Raw genomic sequence first — 22281 nt, 5'->3', positions numbered from 1 at the left:
GCTGCAGTGGATGCAGTGGTGCTGTGCTTGGCACTGCGGGTGCTGAGGCAGCCCTGTCCCTTGGAGTGTGTCTTTCAAAGCGACAGCTTAAATATCAGACTGCTGCTTTCTCAGTGCTGTGGGCTGTAATTCCATCTGCTACAACACTGTGAAGGTGACACCTAAAAAGGTATGTGCTGCTTTCTGGGTGTCTTCTCTGTGTCTTCCACATGCACAGCTGGAGGCACGGTTTTCCCTGCATGTTGGCCCTGCTCAGCATGTGGCTGCTCAGAGCCAAGCAAACACTCAGCATCTTTCTCTGAAGTGCTGTTAGAGAGGATTTCAATGTCATATTTCATTCATCCCAAGCACTGCAATTTCTGCAGTGTTGCTCTCCTCTGTCTTCTCTGGTCTGGAACAGTAGAAGCATCTGTTTATGCCACAGATTTGGCAGTTATTAGAAGGACATTGATAAAGGACATTATGAATGGAAAGTGTTTGAAGGCTTCTGGAGTAAGGTCTGGTGTTTTTAATAGTTCTGCAGATTCATCAGTGATTTTGGAACCTGATTGCAGGTTGGTTCTCTGGGTCAGCCCGGAGGTTAGCTTAACGACAAGAGCAGCAGGAGGATTTTGTTTGCCAGAGAATTCAGCTTGGGCTTTGCAGATGAGCTGAACTGTGGATAGTGATTTATTTGGCAGAGCTGATGGTAGTAAGTTAATGTGCATGCTGAGAAGTCTGCATCGATGCTGTAGATCAGGGTTTGGGTAGAAATGAAGAAAATGGATAATACAGTGAAACTGACTGGCATGGCAGCTGTGTTCAGGCAGGTGCTGCTGGTGAAGTGGTATTCAGTTAAGCAGCAAACTTCAAACCTGTAGTCTCTTGTGAGGGCTTGCTTAAGAGCTGATGCATGGTGCTATAAGGCACAATGTCAGCTGCATTAAACACGGCTTTGACTGAAAAAGAGGGATGGAAAAGAATAGCTGAGATATTTTAGGTAACTGCCTTGAGCAGCAGTGATGGTTGTATCCTGAGAGCTCCACTGAGTTACAAACAAGCTGCAGTGAGACTAGAGGAGGCAACTGGTAACTTGGGGAGTGCCTGGCACCATTTGGGCGGAGAGCAGCACACATGGTGTGTGCACCCGCAGCGCTCGGGTCCCCACAGCACTTCCCACCTCCCGCCTGCTTTAGTGTCACCTCAAGGATCTTGCAACAAATACTCGTTCTCGCTGGGTAAGACTTAAAATGGGATTTCACTAATTCAGCTGTTGCTTACCTTTGGCAGCTCTAAAGGCTGCAAACCCTTTCTAACGGTGTCAGCCAGCTATATAGGGTTTGGGTTGTGCATAGAGAAGACTGGTTTTGAAGCAATTTGTGTTTCAGAGCCTTGCTCTCTGAGTTTCAGGGCAAGGTCCTGTAAGCTAACTGGAGCTGGGCACAACCTGCGTGTACAGAGAGACGTCCTGCTCTGGAGTTTGACATCTCCTGACATCTCCTTGTGGAGGTGTTACCTTGGAAATCCCGTGGTGCTGATTTCAGTACTCAAATTTGTAAGCACTTCCTCGTGTGAGCAAGGTGGGCGTATGAAAGAGCAGAATGCAACTGAGTTGCTGATTAACTTGGCTCTTGAGCATGGCTTTTGGGGAAGTAGTGCTGCTTCTTGCCCTATTCCTCTGGGAAAGGCAGGGTGTGCTCTGGCTGGTTGCCCTGGTGATCCAGGGGCATTTCATACCCCACAGGATCATCTCAGGAGTTAAATGTCTTGTGTCTTCAAGCCCCTGCAGATGCTGTGACTTGTCTGTGAGGTTGCTGTACCTGGAGAGAGAGCATCAGGGTATCTGCACCATCCGCTTCTCCTGGTTACACACCCTGCATTGAAAACAGGGAGTGCGGGTACCCTGCTGCACATGAGCAGGTGCTGGGGTTGAGATGGGGTAAAGATGTGATTTGCTGCTGTACCTTGCTAGGTCTGTTGTGGTATCTGTGAGGTTTTAAGAGCTTATTTTGACCAGCTCTGTTTTCCAAGCCAATCCTGATCTTAGAGTTGGTGCCTTCTGCTGCTTCCCCTGACGTGCAGGGAAGAGAAATGTGTGAAAATGGAGGTGGTTTGGCTTGATTCATTATGAAGCCCCTAAATAATACCTTGTGCTTATGCACCAAATGCTTAGAATCCTTCAATTTTAGAACTGAAGTTAAATAATCAATCTAAATGGCAATGCGTAGAAAGTAAGAATAGGAAATCAAGTACATCCCTTTGAAAGCATAGCATAAGGTGTAGGTATATGATTCCTTAGGATAGGGCTTTCCATAGGATGGAGGCATGCTATGAAGCCAACTGAATTAGGGGGGGTAGAGCTCACCTGTGGGTAATGTTGCATATTTGGGAAGCTGAAGGGAAATCCTCAGCAGAAGAAATTCTTGTAACAATAACAATTACCAGAAACACCCATGAAAAACATAGCTATTGCTCTCTGGTTTTACATCAGCAGCACCCAGATGCTTTGTTGCTGAGTACAGGAATGAGAGCAGCCAGCTGAGGTGCTAAGCACAGGTAGGTGCAGGCAGCCCTGTGGTTTGTGCTGTGCCACTTGCCTGAGCCTTTGCTGCTGCTGCAGCATGGAGGGAGCTCCACTGTGCTGCAGCCCTGTGCTGCTGGGCACCCCCCTGGTGCTCTGCACAAAGCCCTGTGGCACTGCCTGACATCAGTGGGAGAAAGTCAGGCATTGCTAAATGAAGACAAAGTGGCTGAAGGGGAGAGACAGCATCTGCGATGTGCCACGGCATTATCTGCCTGGCAAACACGAGGCCAGGGATGTCCATCTGGCGGGGGCTTGGTGGTGAGGAGTGGCTGCTGCCATAGAGCCGAAGTCCTGCCTGAGTGCCAGGGCCCTGCTGCTGGGATTGGACCCGGGACAGCCGCACTGTGGCAGAGCTGCTGAGCTCTTTGTCTTCACAGCCCTTCACCTGCACTGCTGCTTTTTCCTTGCTAACATCACTTACAGAATATGGGTAAATATTATGCTGTGCTCTGCTTTTGGATGCTCGGAGTGTTAAAAGAGGGAATAGGGATTTTAGGCATGGAGGGAGTGATCTATGCAGTGGGGGCTCGCATGCAGCCAGTCAGGCTCTCCAGGGCTCAGCTTTGTATTCAGATGCGCTGGCCTGCGAGCTGCAGACATTCCAGATACTTGTGTTCATTTTGGCTGTATCCAGGCACGCACTCACAAAGAGCAAGATGCGTGCAATGAAGTATAAATCCCGTCCTCTAATGACTCAAAGCACTGTTGTGTGCACATACATGCTTAACAGATTGTATAATTAGCTGGCTTTGTGAGCAGGCAGCATGTATGATCCTTCAGTAGTTATCTAGAAATCTTACGTGGTGTGGGGACTGTATGCAGGTCCTGAAAGCTTGTTGTATCCATGTGGAGATGACTGCTGGGTGCAGGAGAGGGGCTGACCCCCTGTGCCCACAGCAGGAGAGGGGCTTCCCAGGCCCAGCACCATCCCCTCGGCTTTCCCCCTGAGCCCTGGGCTCGCAGCAGCTCTTCCCCCTTGGCTGCTGATGCTGGCCTGGTTTGGAGGCTGCTGCTCTGGGGTGTGGGGACAGGGTAGCAGGGGCTGTCCCCAAAGGCAGCCCCCATGCAGTGCCCTGGGCTCACCAGCCATGTGCTTTAGCATGCACAGTGTGACTTACGGCAGCGGCTCGTAGCCCGTGCGTTTGATGAGGCTTTGTCCCAGGCTGCAGCCTGGTTTTCTATGCAATACTTAATTCAGAAGCATTAACCCTGGAGCTCTGAAGCCTCACTGCAGGGTTGCCCTGGCCCTGCAGCACAGGCACGGCCGCGGCTCCTGGCGAAGCTGCTGCAGTGCTGTGCCTGCTCGCTCCTGGCAGAGGTGTTGCTGACCCCGGGAGCTGCCTGCGGGCGGCCGGGATTGCTGCTGCGGAGGAATGCGACAGGTTGTGCCGGTGGGGTGGGAACACGCAGCGGGGCCCAGGGCTGCGCGCTTGGGATTGCACTGGAGCCGGGGAGGAGCCGGCAGGGAAGAGAACATGACCTTGAAAATCCTTATCGAGATGAAAAGGTGCAGTCAGCGAGCACATTCCGGTGCAGCGCAGCGCTGCCCGCCCGGCTGACAGCAGCAACAAACAGCTCCTTGTGCTGGCGGCAGGACATGCCTTCTGCGGTCAGTGGGAGGGTGTCCGCTGGCCCCCAGCAGGGCTGGTGTGGTCTAAGGGGGTGTGTAAATCTGAGGGACCAGCTTCTAAAGTTGCCTGTTTATTTATAAGCAGTAATGAGTGTGAAGGCACCAGCGAGGCAGAGGCTGGCAGCTGAAGAAGATGGGCCACTCGAGAGGACCAGTTTTAATTATGATTCCATGGCAGATGAAGCTCATCGGCCAGTTTGGTGCCCAGAAACGTGGTGAGCAGCCAGACAGCTCATCACAACCAACCAGGGGGCTGTGGTTTCCCCCAGTGCTGCTTCTGTTCCTGACGCTCCTCCGTTGCTGGCACGCTGCTGCCTGCCGTGTCCTGCCAACCCAACTGTGAATTCATGCACAGGAGAGCCGGGTGCTCCTCTGGTGTGTTCCTGAATGGAAGCAGCTTGTGGGAGGGCCTGGAGGGTGCATCTGGGAGAGCAGAGCTGCTGGACTGGAAGAGGAGCAAGGAAAGAGTGCGTGGGGTGGAAGGTGGGAATGATGGGCTTTATGGGAGTGACAAGCCCTTAGCCTGGCTCAGTTGCTTATGTCTTTGTGCTGTGGATCTGACGCAATTCTCCCTCCCTCCCCAGCACTAGCACGTGTCCTTGTGCAGTCATGTGCTGATTCAGGTTAAGAAACTGCATTGCCTAGAAACTGATCCTCTTTTAAAATGCTTTGTGGGTGCATTTAATCCTGAAGTACATCCCATGGTACAGATAAAGCAACCCTTGTAGTGCAAAAAAGAAACCAACACTTACTGCTCCGACTATGAATGTGCTGTGTGATGATAGATGCTGCATTCCTGAAGAAATCCAAGTGCCATTGCAGCTTGACTGTGAGTGGGGCACTTCTGTTGCTGACACTGTGCTGCAACTTTGAGAGCAGATTCTTAAATATACCGTTTTTACCTCTTGACAAGGATAGAATAAACCCGTCTCTCTTTCCCCATGGCTCTGTGAACTTACTCTGTGTGCCCTGTGCTTCTTTTGTTAGAGGAATTCGGGTGTTTCCAGTCTCTCTCAGATAATTCCTTTCTAAATTCCCAATGTAGAGCATTTAGGCAAAAACCTTGTCTCACTGATCAGCTTCTGAGCCTTCTCAGTTCTGGGGGACCTGGGGATGTGCTGGGAAATTGGCTGTGTGCTGGTGGTCTTGGAAGTCTGGGTTTAGGTGCTGTGGAACGGTGTGGCCTCTGCTTGCTCTTGTGCCTGGGGCGGGCCATTAGCTCCAGTGTGAAGACTTGTCTCCCGTTTGAGTGAGCTGAACTGGCTCGCTGAGACATGCAGTGAGCGGTCCTGCCATCACCTCTTGTGCTCTGTGGAGGCAGTATTTGGTCCTGTGGGTGGGGGAGTTGTCAGAATTCATAGGCTGGCATGTGCTGGATCCAGCCGGGTTACGGAGGAGGTGCTGCGTGTCCAGAGCCTGCTCCCGGGCACAGCAGGTGCTCCCAAAGCTGGGGCACTTGCTGTAGCAGCTGCTTTGTGAGGCCCAGCTCAGTGCTGTAACCCCAACTTCTTGGGTTTGATCAAGATGAATGCAGCATCTTTGGGTTTTTATCTTTGAAGTATTTCAGCTTGTAAGGCCAGGATGAAATGCAGCCTGTCCATTGTGATTCACTTCCTGTGCTGCTTCAAGTGGAGCAATTGCTCTGCTGGTACTGAAGCTGGGGTCTCTTCAGAGACATGAAGGTAACTTTTTAGGCAGGCTGTTACTATAAGCCTTGAAACCACTGGTAATGAAGCAGTAACCATCAGGCATTCAGTTACAACGAAAACTGAGGGGAATGGGTTGTTAAATGCTGATGCACCTGCATCTCTGCAGTGCAGAGCTTGTGACCTGGGTTTCTGAGCAGGGAGCTGCCTGCAGCACCGCCCGCTTGCTCTCAGCTTGACTTGGCTGAGAGTGCTGGTTGTCTGCTCACCAGGAGCAGTACCTCAGACGCTTACCATGGGTGTAGGAGGTCTTGTGTGTTCCATTTGCTCCATAACTCCAGTGGCGAGTGGCCAGGACTCTGAGGTGGAACTCTTTCCTGTACTCTCACATGGGTGCCAGTAAGGTTATGATGCCATCACCAAAGCCAGCATTCATTTTCAGGGGCTACTCTCATTTTTAGTTTATTCTGTAAAAGTTGCGGTCTTGATATCTTTTGTCTAGAATAGTTCTTCTATGCAAAAGATTTCAAAGTATGTTTTACTGCTTCTAAAGGGATTTAGAGTAGCTAACTTTGCTGTCAGGAGCTGGTAATCTTGCAAGGCTCAAATGAGCTTTGGATGTCTCTTGTATGAGGGAGAAGTTAGGGTGGGAGAAGTAGGAACACAGCGATATCTAAAGTGTTCTTAGTCACCTTTTGCAGAGCATATTGGAAAAAGGAAGACTTGCTTTGGAAGGAGGCTCCTTTGCTCTCTTCTCATACACTGAAGTTAAATAGTAGCTAAATACTAATAGTAAGACTATGTAAGGTGTGTCTGTGACACATACCTAGACCATGAAGTGCGAGCAGCAGTGATGAAGTGGTACATGTGCTGTAGTGGAAAGAAATGCTTCCACATGTGCATTTTGAATGGAGGAATCACTAGAGTGACAAGCTTTTGGTTCCTCTGTAGAGGTCTATTGGACACTTAAATCATGATACACTGAATTAGGTAGAAACTTGGTTAACCGCCTCAGGCCAAAGCAGTGTCTCTGCAAGGCCCTTACAGCAAAGTCCCTGTCAGTTACCCCATGGTAAGAGATGGCTTTCACACACGCTCATTTAGAGATGCCACCTTGCTTTTTTGGCAACCAGTTACAGTTTGGGACCAGAGTGGTGTTCCTTGCTTGTACTTAATGGCTGAGCATCCTTGCGTCCTCTTTGAGCAAGTGCTGCCGATTGCATCCATGAGCTTGTGTTCACAGACATCCTCTGATAATACTCCCTGCAGTAATGTTTGAGTTGTAAACACTTGGGGAATGAATTGTTCCTAAGGAGTTTTCCCTTGAATTCTGAAAAATTACATGTTCCTTTGGGATTTGCCTCAAGTTCTTTAAATTCTGAGTAAGACTAAACCGCTCCTCCTGGTCAGGAGACAAAGCAACTTGTGCTGCATTCCAGAGCCCTGTTCCCTTTCTCAGTCTCATACACCCATCTAGAATGCTTCAGGAAAACTCAGTTATTTTTCCTGTGGTTGTGTAAATCCTGTGCAAAGAAGAGGGAAAGGGTCCCCCAGGAGCACAGTGTCCCTGGAGGAGCTGGTGTTTCGGGAGGGAAGGAGCAGCTCTTCTGGTCTGTCACACATGCTCCAGGTGAGGAGAATCCCTGTGCACCATCCCCAGGCCTGGCAGCTGGGAATTGCAGGGGCTGCTACAAGCAGTATCCCAGTTTCAGGATACCATGTTTGGCTTTGCCTGTGATGAAATGCATGTTTGTCCTGAACCTGAAGGCAGCTTTCACCTTAGTGGCACCGTTCCAGTCTTGAAAGTAGACAGAAAGCAGACAGTACCACACCATAGGCCTTCCCCAGTGTGATCTGAGCTGTGGTCCCTGAGCCTGTGGCCTGTCCTCTCTGCACATGGGCTCTGTTCTTCCTGAGCTGAGTGCCGGGCATGCAGATCGTCAGCTGCTTGTGCCACTGCGGGGCTGGCCGAGGGGCTGCAGGTGGGCTTCAAGCTCTGTGAGATAGGTGGGGAACGGGGATGCAAAGAGCAAGGGGCATTAGAACTCCTGTGTTAACACAAATTGAATCTGTTGGCAAAATATATTGATAGTGGATCACTCAAAATAAATGCTGTTTGTAATAGTAAATCCATTAAGCTCACTTGGTGGTGCAGATCTCATTGTTGCTGCCCTCAAATGAGCGAGCAGACTTCAATAGTTGTTGATTTGTATTGACTGCCTTGCAGTGTGTGAAGTCCTAAGCTATGTTTTGTGCTTTATATGGGTCTGTCTATAAATGCAGTTTGGAGTAATTTTTATGTGACTTAACTCCATAATTACAGAATCATAAATGGTTTGGGTTGGAAAGGACCTTAAGATCATCCAGTTCCAACCCCCTGCCACGGGCAGGGATGCCTCACACTGGACCATGTCACCCAAGCCCCATCCGACCTGGCCTTGAACACTGCCAGGGATGGGGCATTTATCACTTCTTTGGGCAGCCTGTGCCAGTGCCTCAGCACTCTCACAGTAATCAAGTAATCAAGGCTTTGTTACGCTGGATGATAAAGGTACTAAACCTATTAGCTTTACACTCTTCTGCTTCTAACACTTTAAATCTCCTTAAGCTTTACTCTCCCAAGGTTGTTCTAGACCTCTGTTCCTGTTCTGACATTTGTTAGTTTTGATATGGTATGACTTCTCAGGAGCTGAGAAGGCAATAAAACTGTATCATATCAGTAAATCTGATATTGTAAATTCCAGCTGCTTAGGTGCTTCTGCAGATGCTGCGTCCATGGGCTGAGTGCTGTATACCCTGGGCTTCCTCCTCTTTGGCTGTTTTCAGTACCAACCTGCAAGGCTGAGTCTGTGGAAATGATTTTGGTTTGCCCCTTTGGAAAGATATGGCACAGATTACAGTGTGCAGGGCAATGCGCATGCTCAAGGAAGTGTTCTCTGTCTTGATTCACAATTGCTTTGCAACTAGAAAGATTTTTGTTCTTCTGTGTCCTCCACCGCTCCAAAATCATGTTGATGAGGCATCTCCTCTGATTGTTACAGGCAGCCAGAATAGTCCTGTTCATACCTGGTACTGCTGAGTTTACAATGGTATTGAAGGGGCCCATGTCCTCCTGTGGCTGTGCTTAGACCTCTTTGGGCTTTACTTGACTTGGTGGCTTCCTGTGTGTGGCCGGGGTCAGCTCTACCTGCCAGGACTTCCCAGCTGCCAGGCTGCTGTAAGGTCAGAGCAGTGAAGTAGTGTTTCAAGAAGCAGCCTTCCAGTGTCTGAAGGGGGCTACAGGGATGCTGGAGAGGGACCTTCATCAGGGACTGTAGCGATAGGACAAGGGGTGATGGGTTCAAACTGAAACAGGGGAGATTCATGTTGAATATAAGGAAGAATCTCTTCCCTGTGAGGGTGCTGAGGCACTGGCACAGGGTGCCCAGAGAAGTTGTGAATGCTCCATCCCTGGCAGTGTTCAAGGCCAGGTTGGGCAGAGCCTTGGGTGACATGGTCTAGTGTGAGGTGTCCCTGCCCATGGGAGGGGGTTGGAACTGGATGATCTTAAGGTCCTTTCTAATCCAAACCAGTCTGATTCTAAGAAGCAATGCAGGCATTGCGCAAAAGCTGAGTGGCTGAAGCTGATCTGTCTTAGGGCAAAGAGCAGAAGAGGCTGCTGTGATGCCCTGCTGCTTGCCTAGTCTGTTCTGCAGGTGATGCAGAACAAAGAGCCTGCTGATGTTGCTCGTTGGGATCGGGAACATCAAATAGCAATATAAGTCAGTAAGAAGGTTTATAATGCAGAAAGAGCAGGCAGGCAGTCTACTAAAGCTGTGCATGGAGTTAGCAATTAGCCCAGTGCTACTAGGAGGTGAACCAGGGAGCAGCATGCAAACTCTGTGCGTTTAAACCCAGCCTCCTGTTGTTTCCTTACCACTTTCTAAATATGCTTCCACACTAGCAATGCTTGGGTTCTGCGCTGGGTAGACTAGGGACCCTGGTCCAGTGAGTCCAGTGATGCCATCCTAAAGTTGTCTGTTTTCCCACTTCAAATGCCACATGAATAAGGGGCACAAGGAGCTGGTAGTGTTGCAGGAGGTATTTGCTGTCATACTGCTCTTTTTCACAATAGAGATAGCACATGCTGGTAAGAAACATAGCAACATGCATTGCTTCTGAAAGAATCAAAGGTTTTTAATCACCACAAATGGAGTGAGTGAGGACTCAGTGCTGGCTGAAGACTGGTTGTGAGGTCAAGCACCCAGTCAGCCAGCCCAGTGCTTGCTCTGCTGCCACAGCCTGTGTTTTGCTGCTGCCATCCATGGGATAACGTGTTCCTGAACACTGAGGTACAGCAATTGTCCAATACTCACCGCATTGCTGAGATCTCAAATATTTATCTTTTTCTGACAGTAGCTCCTGGTTCCCTGCTATAGGAGCTGTGTTGTGGGGGGAGCCTGTCCTATCCACCTCTTTATCTTGAGGCATCTTGCCAATGTAAACTGCTGCCACCCACACTGCAGGCAGCCCTTCAGAGGGATAGGAGAGCAGGCTGTAAGCACAGAGGCAAGCCTTCCCGTTCATAATCTCCCAAATATGTCAAGAAACGAGTCTGACTACTCTGGATGTTTGGTAGAGAGTTTACCCCTCACTGGGATCAGTCCCCTTCTTCAAGAGCAGTCGAACCTCATTGTGGAGAGAGCTGCCTTGGCCCTAGCTAATCTAATGAGGCTGTGGAGGTGGCCAGGCTGCTTCTCATCCTACAGCTGAAGGCAAGCTTAAATCCCAGCCTCCACTGCTGAAAACTAAAGCCATTCACATTACTTGTGTGGTTAAATTCCAACCCTTGCATGCCTTTCGTTTAGTCGTGTTGCACCGTTCTCATCAAGTTGTACCTTACTCTTCTATATCTTTTCTGCTTAATCAGTTCAGGAAAGCATGCAGGATATACAGGCTGGCAGGCAAGTTAATGTTGTGAGAAGCCTCAACTCCCATTTCCTGACTCTTTAACCTTGAACTATCCCAGGAATTTTGCATTTGAGTGATTCAGAAGGTATGAGTGACCTCCTGCCTCTCTCCTGCTAGCAGAACCAGTTTGTTAATCTCTGGGAATGAGCTCAAATCTCTAAGTGGTTTTTGATAGTCTTCTCCTCAGAAATAACTTGGTAGTTCTTTGCTTCCAGGGGTAAATGATCTGTACTGAAAAGAAATGCATGGGCAAGCAGTGTCGCTGTGCGAAGCAGAGCTTGTAAACATGCAAGCCTTTGCAGAGGTGGATGTAGCAAGCAAGCTGTTAGGCTGATTCATGTTAGATGTGCTTGTTGTAACTGGTGGGGTGGTAAATTGGGTATTATATAGCTCAATGCTTGCATGAATCTGAGTAATAGAAATGTATTACTATTAAAAGTATACATATTTGTGTATGGAATGCTTGAAACGCAGGCTGCTGTCTGACTTCAGGCGTCTCTCATGTCTCCTGACCTGCTTTGTGGAGAATCTACTTGGGCAGCATGTGACTGATTTCTGTAGAAAAAGCAGAATTGGGATGTTACCTGATCATGCAAAGGGTCTAAAGTGGCACATTACACACAACTCAGGGCTACACTGATGAGGTGTAGGGCTTATTCTCATGTCCTGGCCAAAGAGCAGTAGAGGTCATCACTGAGTCCATGAGTGTCAATGAAACTGTTTAAAATTACAATAGCTTAGAAGATAAGCTCTGAGGATGGATGTTGGGCTTGCTTAACCAAGAGGTGGCCCAGTGCATGGAGGGGTCACGAGGAGATGCAAGATGAAAGATCTTTAGGAGGCTGAGAAGATGCTCAATACCCATGGCAACGGAGGAAACCACTACTGAGAAGAAACAGCTCTGCAGCCCGAGTTGCTTGAGGTGATGTGTTGGTTTTTAAGGGCATTGCTATTGATGATGTTTATGTTGTAGTTCAAGCAAATTGGTTTACAGCAACAGCTTCAAACAAGCTGTTTTTCTCAGACTTAACCCCACTTTTTCTATCAAGGATGTAATTCTGTTCCTAGTTATCCTTTACCACAGCAAGACCAGGACCAGGCTGTAATGCTCTGCACACTGACAGTTATTGAAATGGCATCTGTTTGGGGTAATAGACGTTTGAGGTGACTGTGCCTTTGTGTGGGTCTTGGAATAATGTCTGGCTTCCAAAATCTTGTCACATTTGATCTCTCATCAGACTCCCTGAGGCATAGTTAAGAAGCTTCTCAAATTTATGATCACTTCTTAAAGGCTTCTCCTTGTTATCTGGGAAGTGCTTTCCTACTCAGAGATCTTACGGTTGTCCTGAACGACTCCTTTCTGCTCCCCTGGGTGAGGAGGTGTCCTCCACAGCAGTTGCTCAGGGTTTGGTGCAGTTGTGTCGCTGCTGAGGACACTGGCTATTACAGGTGAGCTGTTCTCATCACCTCATCCCTCCATGGCAGTTGGAGTGCGAATCTGAGGGAGCAGTGTGTTGGGCCCAGGTGTGTGGGGATGGGCGAGGAAAGCTCTGCCAGCCAGATCATAACCAGGGCCTCTGTGCTGCCACACCTCCAGCCTGCAAAGGCAACCCTCCCCGCAGAGAGAGATGTTCCTGGGGAAAACAGTTACTATAGTGACGCACAGCCCTGGTGTGTTTGAGGCTGGAGCACCAAGTTGAGTAATAATCGTGTGGGAGTCTATTTGTAAAGCTTTTGTGAGGAGGAGATTGCTGTAGTGCTGGAAAATTGGTCTGCAAAGGGATAAGGGTTCCTACGCTGAAGTGTAAAAATAATCGCTTTCTGTGTTGAGGATGGGGTGACCTCATTGAAAACAAAGAAGCTGGGATGTCATCGTGGGGAGCTCCTGCAGCAGCCAGCAGCTCTGCCCATGGGCACGTTCCTCACAGCTCAGACCCACAGGGATCCTGGGTGCAGCAGGAACAGAGATGCTTTCAGCCTGTTCTCTGTCCTGGCACGTCATAAGCAGTGATGAGTCTTATTCACATGAAGAAATGCTGTGTGAAAATAAATAAATAATTTGAGTAGAAGCCACTGAAAATAAAACCTGACTCCAGGAGTCTGCCACAAAATGCTGGGTTTAAAACCTGGTTTTGTAAAAGAGCAGTGGAAGGATCTGCCAGAACTCATCATTTTATCTTGCTTGACTCCTTGCCCATGAAACCCGTGTGCCTCATACACTCGCTGTGTACCTGTGTGTGCAGGAGGGAAGGGGAGAGCTGTTAAGCTGTTAGGGGGTGGTGGCTGATGCTGTAGCTATAGGAGGAGCTAATGTGAGGGTGCTGGTGGTGCAGGTGCTCCCTTTGTCCCTCCCGCAGTGAGCCGCTGCTATCAGTGCCATGAGCTGCAGGAAATCCCCTGCGCTGCCGATTCACCTATAGTCCTGAAGGGTTTCACTGAGGCTGTGTGATCTGCACTGAACTGACTGTATAAGGCTCTCCTGTTTAACTGGCTTTATGTGTTCTGGGTTTGGGAAGCCCTGCAAACACAGGAATTAAGTGGGTTTACGTATGGTGGAGCACACTTGGCAGTCCCTTGTTGGTTAACAAATGCTTTACATCTTGGTGACCCGAGCACGCACATATATACATGCGCGTACGTACTCCCAGCCATGAGCCCAGCTGAAGAGCTGTGTGGGTTTGCTGGGTTGCTGCAGGCCACCATGTGCACTGAAATCCAGTAATTACAAACCCAACATTTCCTGGTTTAAGAAGTTGAGGATTTATTTCTGTTACCTTTGTAGTATTAACTCCAGGTTTGTAAGTGGCACAGATCCCCCATCTCCTGCTCCCATCAGGAACCTCCCTGCAGCCATGTTTAACAAACCTTCTGTCAATCAGAAGCTTGTTATACAAGGATTATTTGCCTTTGGTTTCCTGTGTAATGAGAGTTCTGATTGACAACAGTGGAGTTAAAGACTATAGAAAGGCTTTCTGAATCTCAGATGAGCAAGTTTCCACGTTACAACATTGGCTTCCAGTTTTATCTGTGGAAGATGCTGAAGGTGACAGATCAAAATAAGAAATACATTAACTCTTATGTAAAGCTGATGTGACTTGTAAACTGGAGCTGGTTTACTAGGAAGCTAACTTCCTACTGCCTACCCTGGGAGCAGGATTTGTCATTTGCTCTACAAATACTTGAGCTATTGGATACAACATTCCACAAAGCTGGAAGCATCTCATACATTCACTGGTCGGTGGGTAGGCAGTGGCTTTCCTCTGCCTGAAGCTACTCCTCAGGTTAGAGCTGGGTGATGCTGTTATCTCTTACCTCTGTTACCAGGATGAGCTTTCTGCGGTGGGGTTCTTGGCTCACTGTGTGTGGTGGCTGCTGAGGGAACTTGGTTTCCAGGGGTCCTGATGAGCCATTGGCACTTGCTCACGTAGATTTGAATTTCTTGAATGAAATCAAATGCAAAAAGAACATATTGAAAACTAAGAAAATTTAATGGAAATGGGTAAATCCGGGTTGAAGTGTCTTTTTCAAAATACTAAATGTTCCTAAAAATGATCCTGAGTAAAACTTGGCTAATGGGGGAAAGGCAGTCAAAGGTAGGATGAACATGAGATCCAGGTGAGTTGGTAGGAGGTCAATATGTGGGTTAGTTTTTGGTGAGCTAGAAGGCTAGAGTTACGCTATGATTTACAGACGTCTTCTCTAGCTCAGGCCGTGTTCTCTTGTAGGAGCTCCACAGCAAGTTTAGCCTCCAGCTTAGTAGCAGATGGAATGCCTCAGGAGTAGTTCTGGTCTAAGTGATGCTCTCAAGGGCATTAGAGCAAAGCAAGCATGGCTGGAAGATGCAGACTCGTGTCTGCACGTGTTGTGCCAACTCAGCCAGTGTGGGTTGAATAAAAACCACTACACCTGCAGACCGGGTTTGGCCACTTGCTTTCTCCTCTGTGACTGGACATCAGGAGTCAGAATCGGGATTGTCTGAACTTTGGGGTGATTGCTTTCTTTTGAAAGCTGGATGGATGTATCCGGAGGTTTCCCTAATGGAGGAGGGTAAGGGATGCATAAACCAGTTGTAGGTTTCCTTCCTTAGTTATAAGCACAGTGGGTGAAAGGGACCGTTTTCTGGATTGCTGCTTTGAGCCTGGCTGCAGAGAGAACCTGTTGTGTGGTAATGAGGTTTGACAGAGTTGGGGAAATTCTCTCCAAGGAAGCTTTGTGGATTGCAGAGATGTTTCAAAAGCAACAGTTCTGCAGATGGGCCCTAGGTTCTAACTTCCCGAATGCAGAAACAGCCCTGGTTTATGCAGAAATAGTACGCTGACTGAATCATGTCTTGCTGTGAGAAAGAAACTTCACCTTTTGCTCATTTAATGTGTCAGGCTATGCTGTGAGTGTGGTTAGGGAGATGCTTGATTTTGGACCCCTTCTGGAAAAGTGGTTTATTTCAGTCTTCATAACAACCCCTAAAATAATATCTGAAGGAAATAATCTCCTTCTTTTTCTTTATGCTTTATTCATAGTCTGGCTACACAACAAACCACGTATCTTTCATCTGTAATTGTAGCATTGCTGCTTTGATTTGTGCCGCTTTTCCCCACAACAGCAAGGGAAAGGAGTTGAGATGAGTTAGTAATTTGGTTATGAAGCTGCAGTTATTTGGGGAAATAGCTGTATAACATATGTTGTCTGTAACAAATGAAATTACTCTCTTAATTCTAAACCTAATGACTCTTCTGTTTGCTAGTTGAATGACAGATTCTCCTTTAATGAGCACTTACTGCTCTGTACAAATGGCTTGCAGTCAGACAGCACTGGTGTGTGCTTGGTGGTGGGTGCTCCTTGGGAGATATGCTGAAAACCTGCATCTCAAAGGTGAAATTGTTGTCTGTTTGTGAGCCCTAGTACCTGGCAGGTCTCCAGCTGGCTTGTGTCATTGCTCTAGCACGCTGATCCTGCCTTGCTTTTTCTTCCCCCTTCTGTGCCTGTCCTGCTTCCATGTGAACCACTAAACCAACATCACATCAAAACAGGTGCCACTTTCAGAGGTGGAAGCACTAACTCTAGTGTTGGAGTTAAAACACGTTGGCAACAGCACTTTCATCTGTTATCTCTGGGGAGTTGCTTGTACCTGACCTTGCTCTGCATTTTTACCCTTGTGCATCTTTGACTCGGTCAACTCAGAGCAGCACACGCTGGGTACTGAGGCTGAGGAAACAGTTCGATCTGCAGGGAAAAACATGGGATAAGGGATAGCAATCAGAAGGATTGAGATTCTAGTTTATTTTCAGGTAATCTCTATTTTCTATACAAACATGCTTTTAGTCCACAGTCTAGATTAAGAACAGTAAAAATAAACCTGTCAGTGAAACTTTCTCGGTAAACTTTCACAGTTACATTGTGAAGCTCTTGAGTGCTTTTTGCACTGCAGAGCTTTAAATTGAAGTCTTCTGAGGAAACAGTGATCCCAGCACTGCTTCAGATGGCAAAGGCAATGTGCTGAAAGTGAAGTGCAGCAGCATTTCAGGTAGGGTGCCTTACGTAGCTTTTGCAGAAGTGTTCCTACCATGTACCAGACTCTAGATCATGTTTTGGGGGGAATTATGTTACTCATTAAATGTTGATTTTGTGTTGAACCTCTTGTGGCTGGAGGCTTTTCCCTAAAAGTCCCCTTTTACACTGAGTGTAAGATGTTACTATGGGGCTACCAGCTGGTTGCTCAGTGCGGCCAAATGTGCTCGAAACTCATTAAAACTTTCTGTAACTGCCCTGCTGAATTATTTTGGAATACGAAGGACTTTCTGCAGACCTCTTCAGTCTCTTACAGTGGGTTGGGAACTTGTTCTCTAACCACCTTACCTTGCTGTGGCATGCTGCATGCACGTGGCGTGGTTTGGTACAGCTCCATGGCTGCTGCTTGACCCGCTTGTTGTTACTATGTGCAGTGTAAGCGCTGGAGAAGGGGCTGTGGTGTTCTGCAGTGTGTCCTGTGCTTTCTGCCGCAAGGGTCCTCTGGCAAGTCACTCACAGGCCCAACACAAAGCCATGTCCCTCCTTCCCTATGTGCCACCTGCAGTGCATGAGGTTGTGTGATGGACCTGTGGGCCTGTGGCATCCTGTGCTCTCGGCAGCTGAGTATGAGATACCTGCAAGCTTAATTCTTCCGCTCGTGCCTCCTGCAGTGATAGGTTTGGTTAGTTTTGTTGGTGCAGTGTGAACCTCAGTAGCTCAGAGTCAAGGGCCGGAAAGGGGCTGGTTTCAGCGACTCCAGTCTGTGGGGTCCCTCAAGGAGTGGGTGCTGTAAGCTGTGTTTTCAGCCACACAAGCCTTCAGACTGCTGCTGGATGTGGTCTCCAAAAGAAAAGCTCATCAGAACAGTGTTGTGGAAATACTTCCTCATTTGGACGGAGCAGGTTACACATTTTGGGATACTGGGAAGCTAATCTGGTTTGTCATTAATGAAACAGAACATATTGCAATGCAAATGAGTGGAGTTGCATGACAAGTGGTCCCACAGTCCTCAGCAGTTGCTATTGATTGTGCAGTCTTAATTATTCATGCTATGCAAATTGCATTTCTCATCTTGCTCCTTCTGTCTACATATTTTTGATACAGGACTTGCCTGCAAACAGGCTGGTTCTTTCACTAGAGAAACTGGGATTGTTTCTGGCAAAGATCTTAATGTTCCTTTGTGGAGCGAGCTCTGGCTGAGCTGGGCAGAGCTTGGGAGCTTGGTCAGGATGAATTCATCTGGCTGTAACTTCAGATGAAGAAAGGGAAGAGTTTGTGGGGTATTATTTGATAAGAACAAAAGCTTTCAAATAGTTTTCAACTTTGTTTTCTACACTGAAGCTCTTGAGGTACTTGTTTTCTGGACAGTTGTTTGGAATAGACATGTGGGAGTGTTCTTTTATTCATCCTCACTATTACTTTGCATTTCAGGTACACTAAACCACTCACCTTTGCAGACTGCATTAGTGATGAGTTGCCATTAGGATGGGAAGAAGCTTATGACCCTCAGGTTGGAGTTTATTACATAGACCACAACACCAGTAAGTGACGTGTTCCTGTGTTTTTGCAGAGTGATTGTTGTGTGCCTGTGTTAAACCATACTGAACACAAAGCCACAGAGTTGCTAACCACACAGTTTAGGGTAGAGGAGACCTGGCTCGTGAAATCAAATCCTGTCCTTCTCCATCATACAAGTTACTTCCCTCTCACAGGAATTTGAGACCTTTTGATTTGCAGTCTTCAAATCAGGAGCCACATTCAGGCTAATACCCTGGACACACCTCTAAGACTTGGCTCTGCTGGGGAGCCCAACTAGGGAGCAATGAGCTGGAGTTTGTTCTTAGCCTGGAATTTGTCCTTGTGGCTAGACCATTGGAAACAGTGCAAAGGTCTGGTATTGCCTCCCCTGGCAGGGATACACTAAACGCCTGCATGACCTCCCTTTGGTGCAGTTCACGCTGCCTTTACTGGAGAGGAAGCTCAGGTAGGCCTGGGATACCTGAGAGGTGTGCAGGCTGCAGAGGAGTTATGGTCAGGCTTGTGGCATTTTTATTCTGTGTCCTCAAACTAAGCGTGTGCTTACTGTGTCAGATTGCTTGATAGACCAGAAGTGTGAAGCTTTATGAGCTCATTTGAGTTATAAGAAAATAAGAATTGGATCTGCGATTACAGACGTGGTTAGGAGTTCCTTAATGGCTTGTGCTAGAACAAACCCCCTGCAAAAAGTAACAACCAACAGAACAAGTCAGTGGCTTTGGTTCTCTTTACAGAACAGCTCCAGTTGCAGCCAGAAGTTCACAACAGAACCAGGCCCTTTAGGGGTGCCTGTAACTCAGGCAAAGAGAAGAACTCTTTAAAAGACAGAAGTGCCTCCAGGTTGTTTTTCTGGTTGGGGTTGTGTTTAATCTGCTTCTAGGGCTTCAGCTGAGAACTTCAGCAATTGCTTTCAGCAAGTTAGAGATCTTTGTTTAAATAAAAACGTGGCAGTCTCTTTTTCCTTGGCCATCCTCGCACCTTCCCTTTCCCACAAAAGCCCCATTTTCACCTGTAAGACGGCACCTTCTAGGGTTTAGCAACTTCCCCTGGGTGTTATAAACGCAGAATGAAAACAGCCTGTTCTCAGAAAGCACCAGCTGCTCCCTGAAAGGCAAAGATCAAATGTCTCCAGATGTGAAGGTGGCACAAACATTTTTACTGAGAGTTTGTCACCCCAATGTCACGGTACTTACATAGCTTTGAGTGGCTTTATCCTGATTATTTTTGTGAGGCAGGGGATGTTGATTTTTTCCTCTTACTGGAAGTGGATAGTGGGGAAGAAGGGGATGGACAAGCCTACAGGATCCCACAGAGGAGGTCTGCAGGGGAAAGAACTGGACAGACTTTGCTTGAGAAGGTGCTAAATTGTAAGACACAAACTGGGGTCTCCTCTAGGTCTGTAAGACCATGGCTTGAGTCCATTTCAGTTCTACAAGAAAGCACTCTGCAGAGTTAAATATGAGGTGGTTTTTTAAAGACAGGCTGAATCTTCCTGCTTTTTCCAGTCTCACTTGGGTCTGGGTTATCCCTGTGCTGACCACACTTACGAAAGGAGTAACAGCTGTAGAAGTCGTGTTAAGAGTTCTTTTTACCTCCTTCTCAGTGATTCAGTGTTTTTATGGCTGTGTGCAGGCAGGAAGGGAGAAGAGCCTGGTCAGGCTCTCCAGAGGAGTCAAATATGATCGTACTTCTCTTCCTGTCTCTGCTGGTTGGAGGTTTGCTGTATGAGGTGTGGGATGTAGGAGGTGCCGACCAGGGTGCTCAGGGTAAGGGCAGCCCCCGGCCAGGGGCATGTCACCTTCAGTGACTCTGAAGGGCTTTGCTGTGTTAGGCAGCAGTGTTGGATTGAGAGGTTCCTGCCAGTTCAGTTTTACCCATACAGTGCTTTGGGGAAGCTGTTTGTTCCCTGTCCCTTCTCTGTGAAACTTCTCTGCGGCTTGGTGGTTTTTCCCTTGGATGAGTTCCCTTCTCTGGCTTATCGAGCAGTGACATGGGCTGTTGCAGTAGATGTAAGCGTCTGGGGCAGCTCTGGGAGCTCGCATTGTCCCACAAAGAAATAATCTTCAGCCACCTTCTGAAGTGAACATCAGGGTCACCTCTAAGCACAGAAGAACTTGGCTCAAGTAAAATGAGGGATGTTTCCAAGAGTCTTTTCCTTGTCTCCTCTGAACTTTCTCTTCAATTTGAAGCGTATTTTTATCTTCTCATTTTCCTCTCCTATCCATACTAGAGGATGCCAAGTGCTTGTTGTCACTGTGGCCTGTCCTAACCAAAACTGGGGCATAACGTACTCCAGTGGCATTTGCCTAAGCAAGGATGGCTAGCTGTGCTCCTGGGGGGACAGGTTCAGGTACAGGAAGCCTGTTGTGGGACATGAATGCTTGTCAGCCTCCTGAGTGTTAGCAGGAACTGCAGCATGTAGGTGGGACAAAGCAGACGTGATCTTAGTTGTCCCTTTGGGTTGGCCGCAGGGTGAATGTGCAGAGCTCTGGTGGCAGGTCTGAGCCCTGTGTGGTCCAGGGCAGTTATCCCTGCTCCATAGCACTCAAAAGCATCACAAGTTTCAGGGGTGTGCAGAGAAGGCTCTAAACCATGCTGGTACCTGCCTCATAGCAGTTGCTCTTAAAGTGTTTTACTTCTATGGGATGCCAGAAGCTGCAAGGCTTGACCTTGAATTTCAATCAGATGTTAAAAAGAAGAGAAACAAAATCATGACATTATTTCTTCTGCCAGCTCTAATCCAAAAACTCATGATAAAGCAAACCACAGCCACTTACCTTCAGTTAATCAAGAGGCTCATCCTTGTGGTTTACATTGAAATATCCTCTGGAGAGTGTCCAAAACCTTCTTCCTCTCCAAGGTCTCTTGCAGATGCCCTGTGCAGGAAGGAGCCATCATCAGAGGGTATGAAGGTGTCCTGGGTTCAGCAGTAGCACTCATTTTGGTTCTTCTTACCACGACAGAAGGGTATGGAGGCAGGTTCGTTCTTGCTGCACACTTGAAGTATTTGAGATAATTATCAGAAACAAGCCCAAGGAGAGACCCAAATTAAATCTAAAGCCAGGGGCCATTAAAAAAAATGAGCTGAAGAACACTTCTGCTCCTCTCTGAGGCAAAATAAATGCCATTAAATTGAAGACAGTACCTAGAATACTTCTAATGCAGTATTAATGCATAGCCCTGAGTGTGTCTGTCTGGGAAAGCTGCTTTGGAATTTGATTTGCACAGAGAATGATGCTGATGCAGGCAAGGTAAGACTGCATTCCTCAGCCACGGAGCAACCAGATTTCTTCATGACAAGCTCAACATTAAATGAAAAATTCACAAGACACCAACTGCAGTTCTGTAGTCCCTTCACCTGACTGCTGAATGTCTTTTGTGTTTCTCAGGAGCTGGGGCAGATCGAGAGCCCTTGGCCAGCAGTTTCATAGGCTGTTATCACACATTTGAAACTCAAAGCTGCAATCAAGGGGTACAGTTAGTGCTGTGCTTACTGAAGAGGTAGAGGTGAATGCTTAGAAAAATTGGGAACAAAGCAGTTTCAGTACATGGGTGACATGGGTTAGTGGTGGTCTTGGCGGTGTTGGAGTAAAGGTTGGGCTTGATGATCTTAAAGGTCTTTTCCAACCTGGTTGATTCTATGATTCTGTAAGTGCATTGTCCATGCTCTCCATGAGCTGACAAGTGTTCAGTCCCTGAGGTGATGTGTGTGCTAGGGGTAGTGTCAGTGCTTTGCCACCAAATGGAGCTGTTCAGGATTATAGACTGTTGTAATCTTCCTCCTGGTTGTTATAACGGAGGGATTTCCTTGCAGCACCTTCCACCGTCCTTCTTGTGATTATAGGAAGAACGGGCTGGTAGCTGAAGGGGAAACTGGAGCTACCTCTGCTTGAAGAAGCCATAGGTACAGGTAGACTTATGAGCCAGTGTCCTTCAAGAGTCCTGGGTACTGCCCCAGTTCCTGCAGTCTGGCCCGGGGAAGCTGCATGTCTGGGAATATGGGGGCAGCTCTCTGGGAAGCTTGCAGCTTCCCCTTTTGGCTCCACTACGGATTAAAGGGATCTACTTTACTGGGTGCTGTTTATCTGGGAATGGGACTTGGGCGCAAGGATAGAGACAGGAGCCAGCGTTTTCAGGCTCTTACAGTTGATATGCTGCTGTGTCTTCCTGACTTTCTTTTTGCTCCATCTGAGAGAGACCGTGGGGCTGTCTGGGCAGACACCAGCACGTGCAGTTGGCACATGTAGCTGCTTTTTACCCGAGTTATTTCGGGGCAGTTTTTCAGTTCTAGGCTTAGCTTTAATGCTACATCAGCTGAAATGTTGCTTCTGCAGGACCTGTACAGGACTTCCTGTTGAAATGCTTCTACAGATTGTACTGTTGGTGTCTTAAAAAGGTTTTGCAGCTTCTCTGAGGTTTCCTATGTAACTTGAAATGCCATGTGCTCTTCT

General features: G+C 47.8%; 1 protein-coding gene across 3 annotated transcripts in view; it reads left to right on the top strand.

The window, feature by feature from the left end:
* WWC1 (WW and C2 domain containing 1) overlaps positions 1 to 22281 on the top strand; it is a 71653-nt gene that overhangs the window by 15551 nt on the left and 33821 nt on the right. The window contains exons 1-2 of one of the 3 annotated variants that reach the window (XM_030503777.1): positions 17514 to 17643; positions 17726 to 17835. The exons of 1 other annotated variant lie outside the window; for it this stretch is intronic. Coding sequence is in view for 1 of the 2 variants with exons in the window: in XM_030503776.1 (XP_030359636.1) it covers positions 17726 to 17835 (110 nt within the window). In the remaining variant the exon portion in view is untranslated. Of the gene's footprint in view, positions 1 to 17513; positions 17644 to 17725; positions 17836 to 22281 lie in introns of those variants that run through there. One more of the 3 variants, XM_030503776.1, reaches the window with a different exon arrangement.

Source organism: Strigops habroptila, chromosome 12 (genome assembly GCF_004027225.2).
Source record: "Strigops habroptila isolate Jane chromosome 12, bStrHab1.2.pri, whole genome shotgun sequence".
In the NCBI taxonomy this organism is placed as follows: Eukaryota; Metazoa; Chordata; class Aves; order Psittaciformes; family Psittacidae; genus Strigops; species Strigops habroptila.
This window is presented reverse-complemented; position numbering and strand designations above follow the sequence as displayed.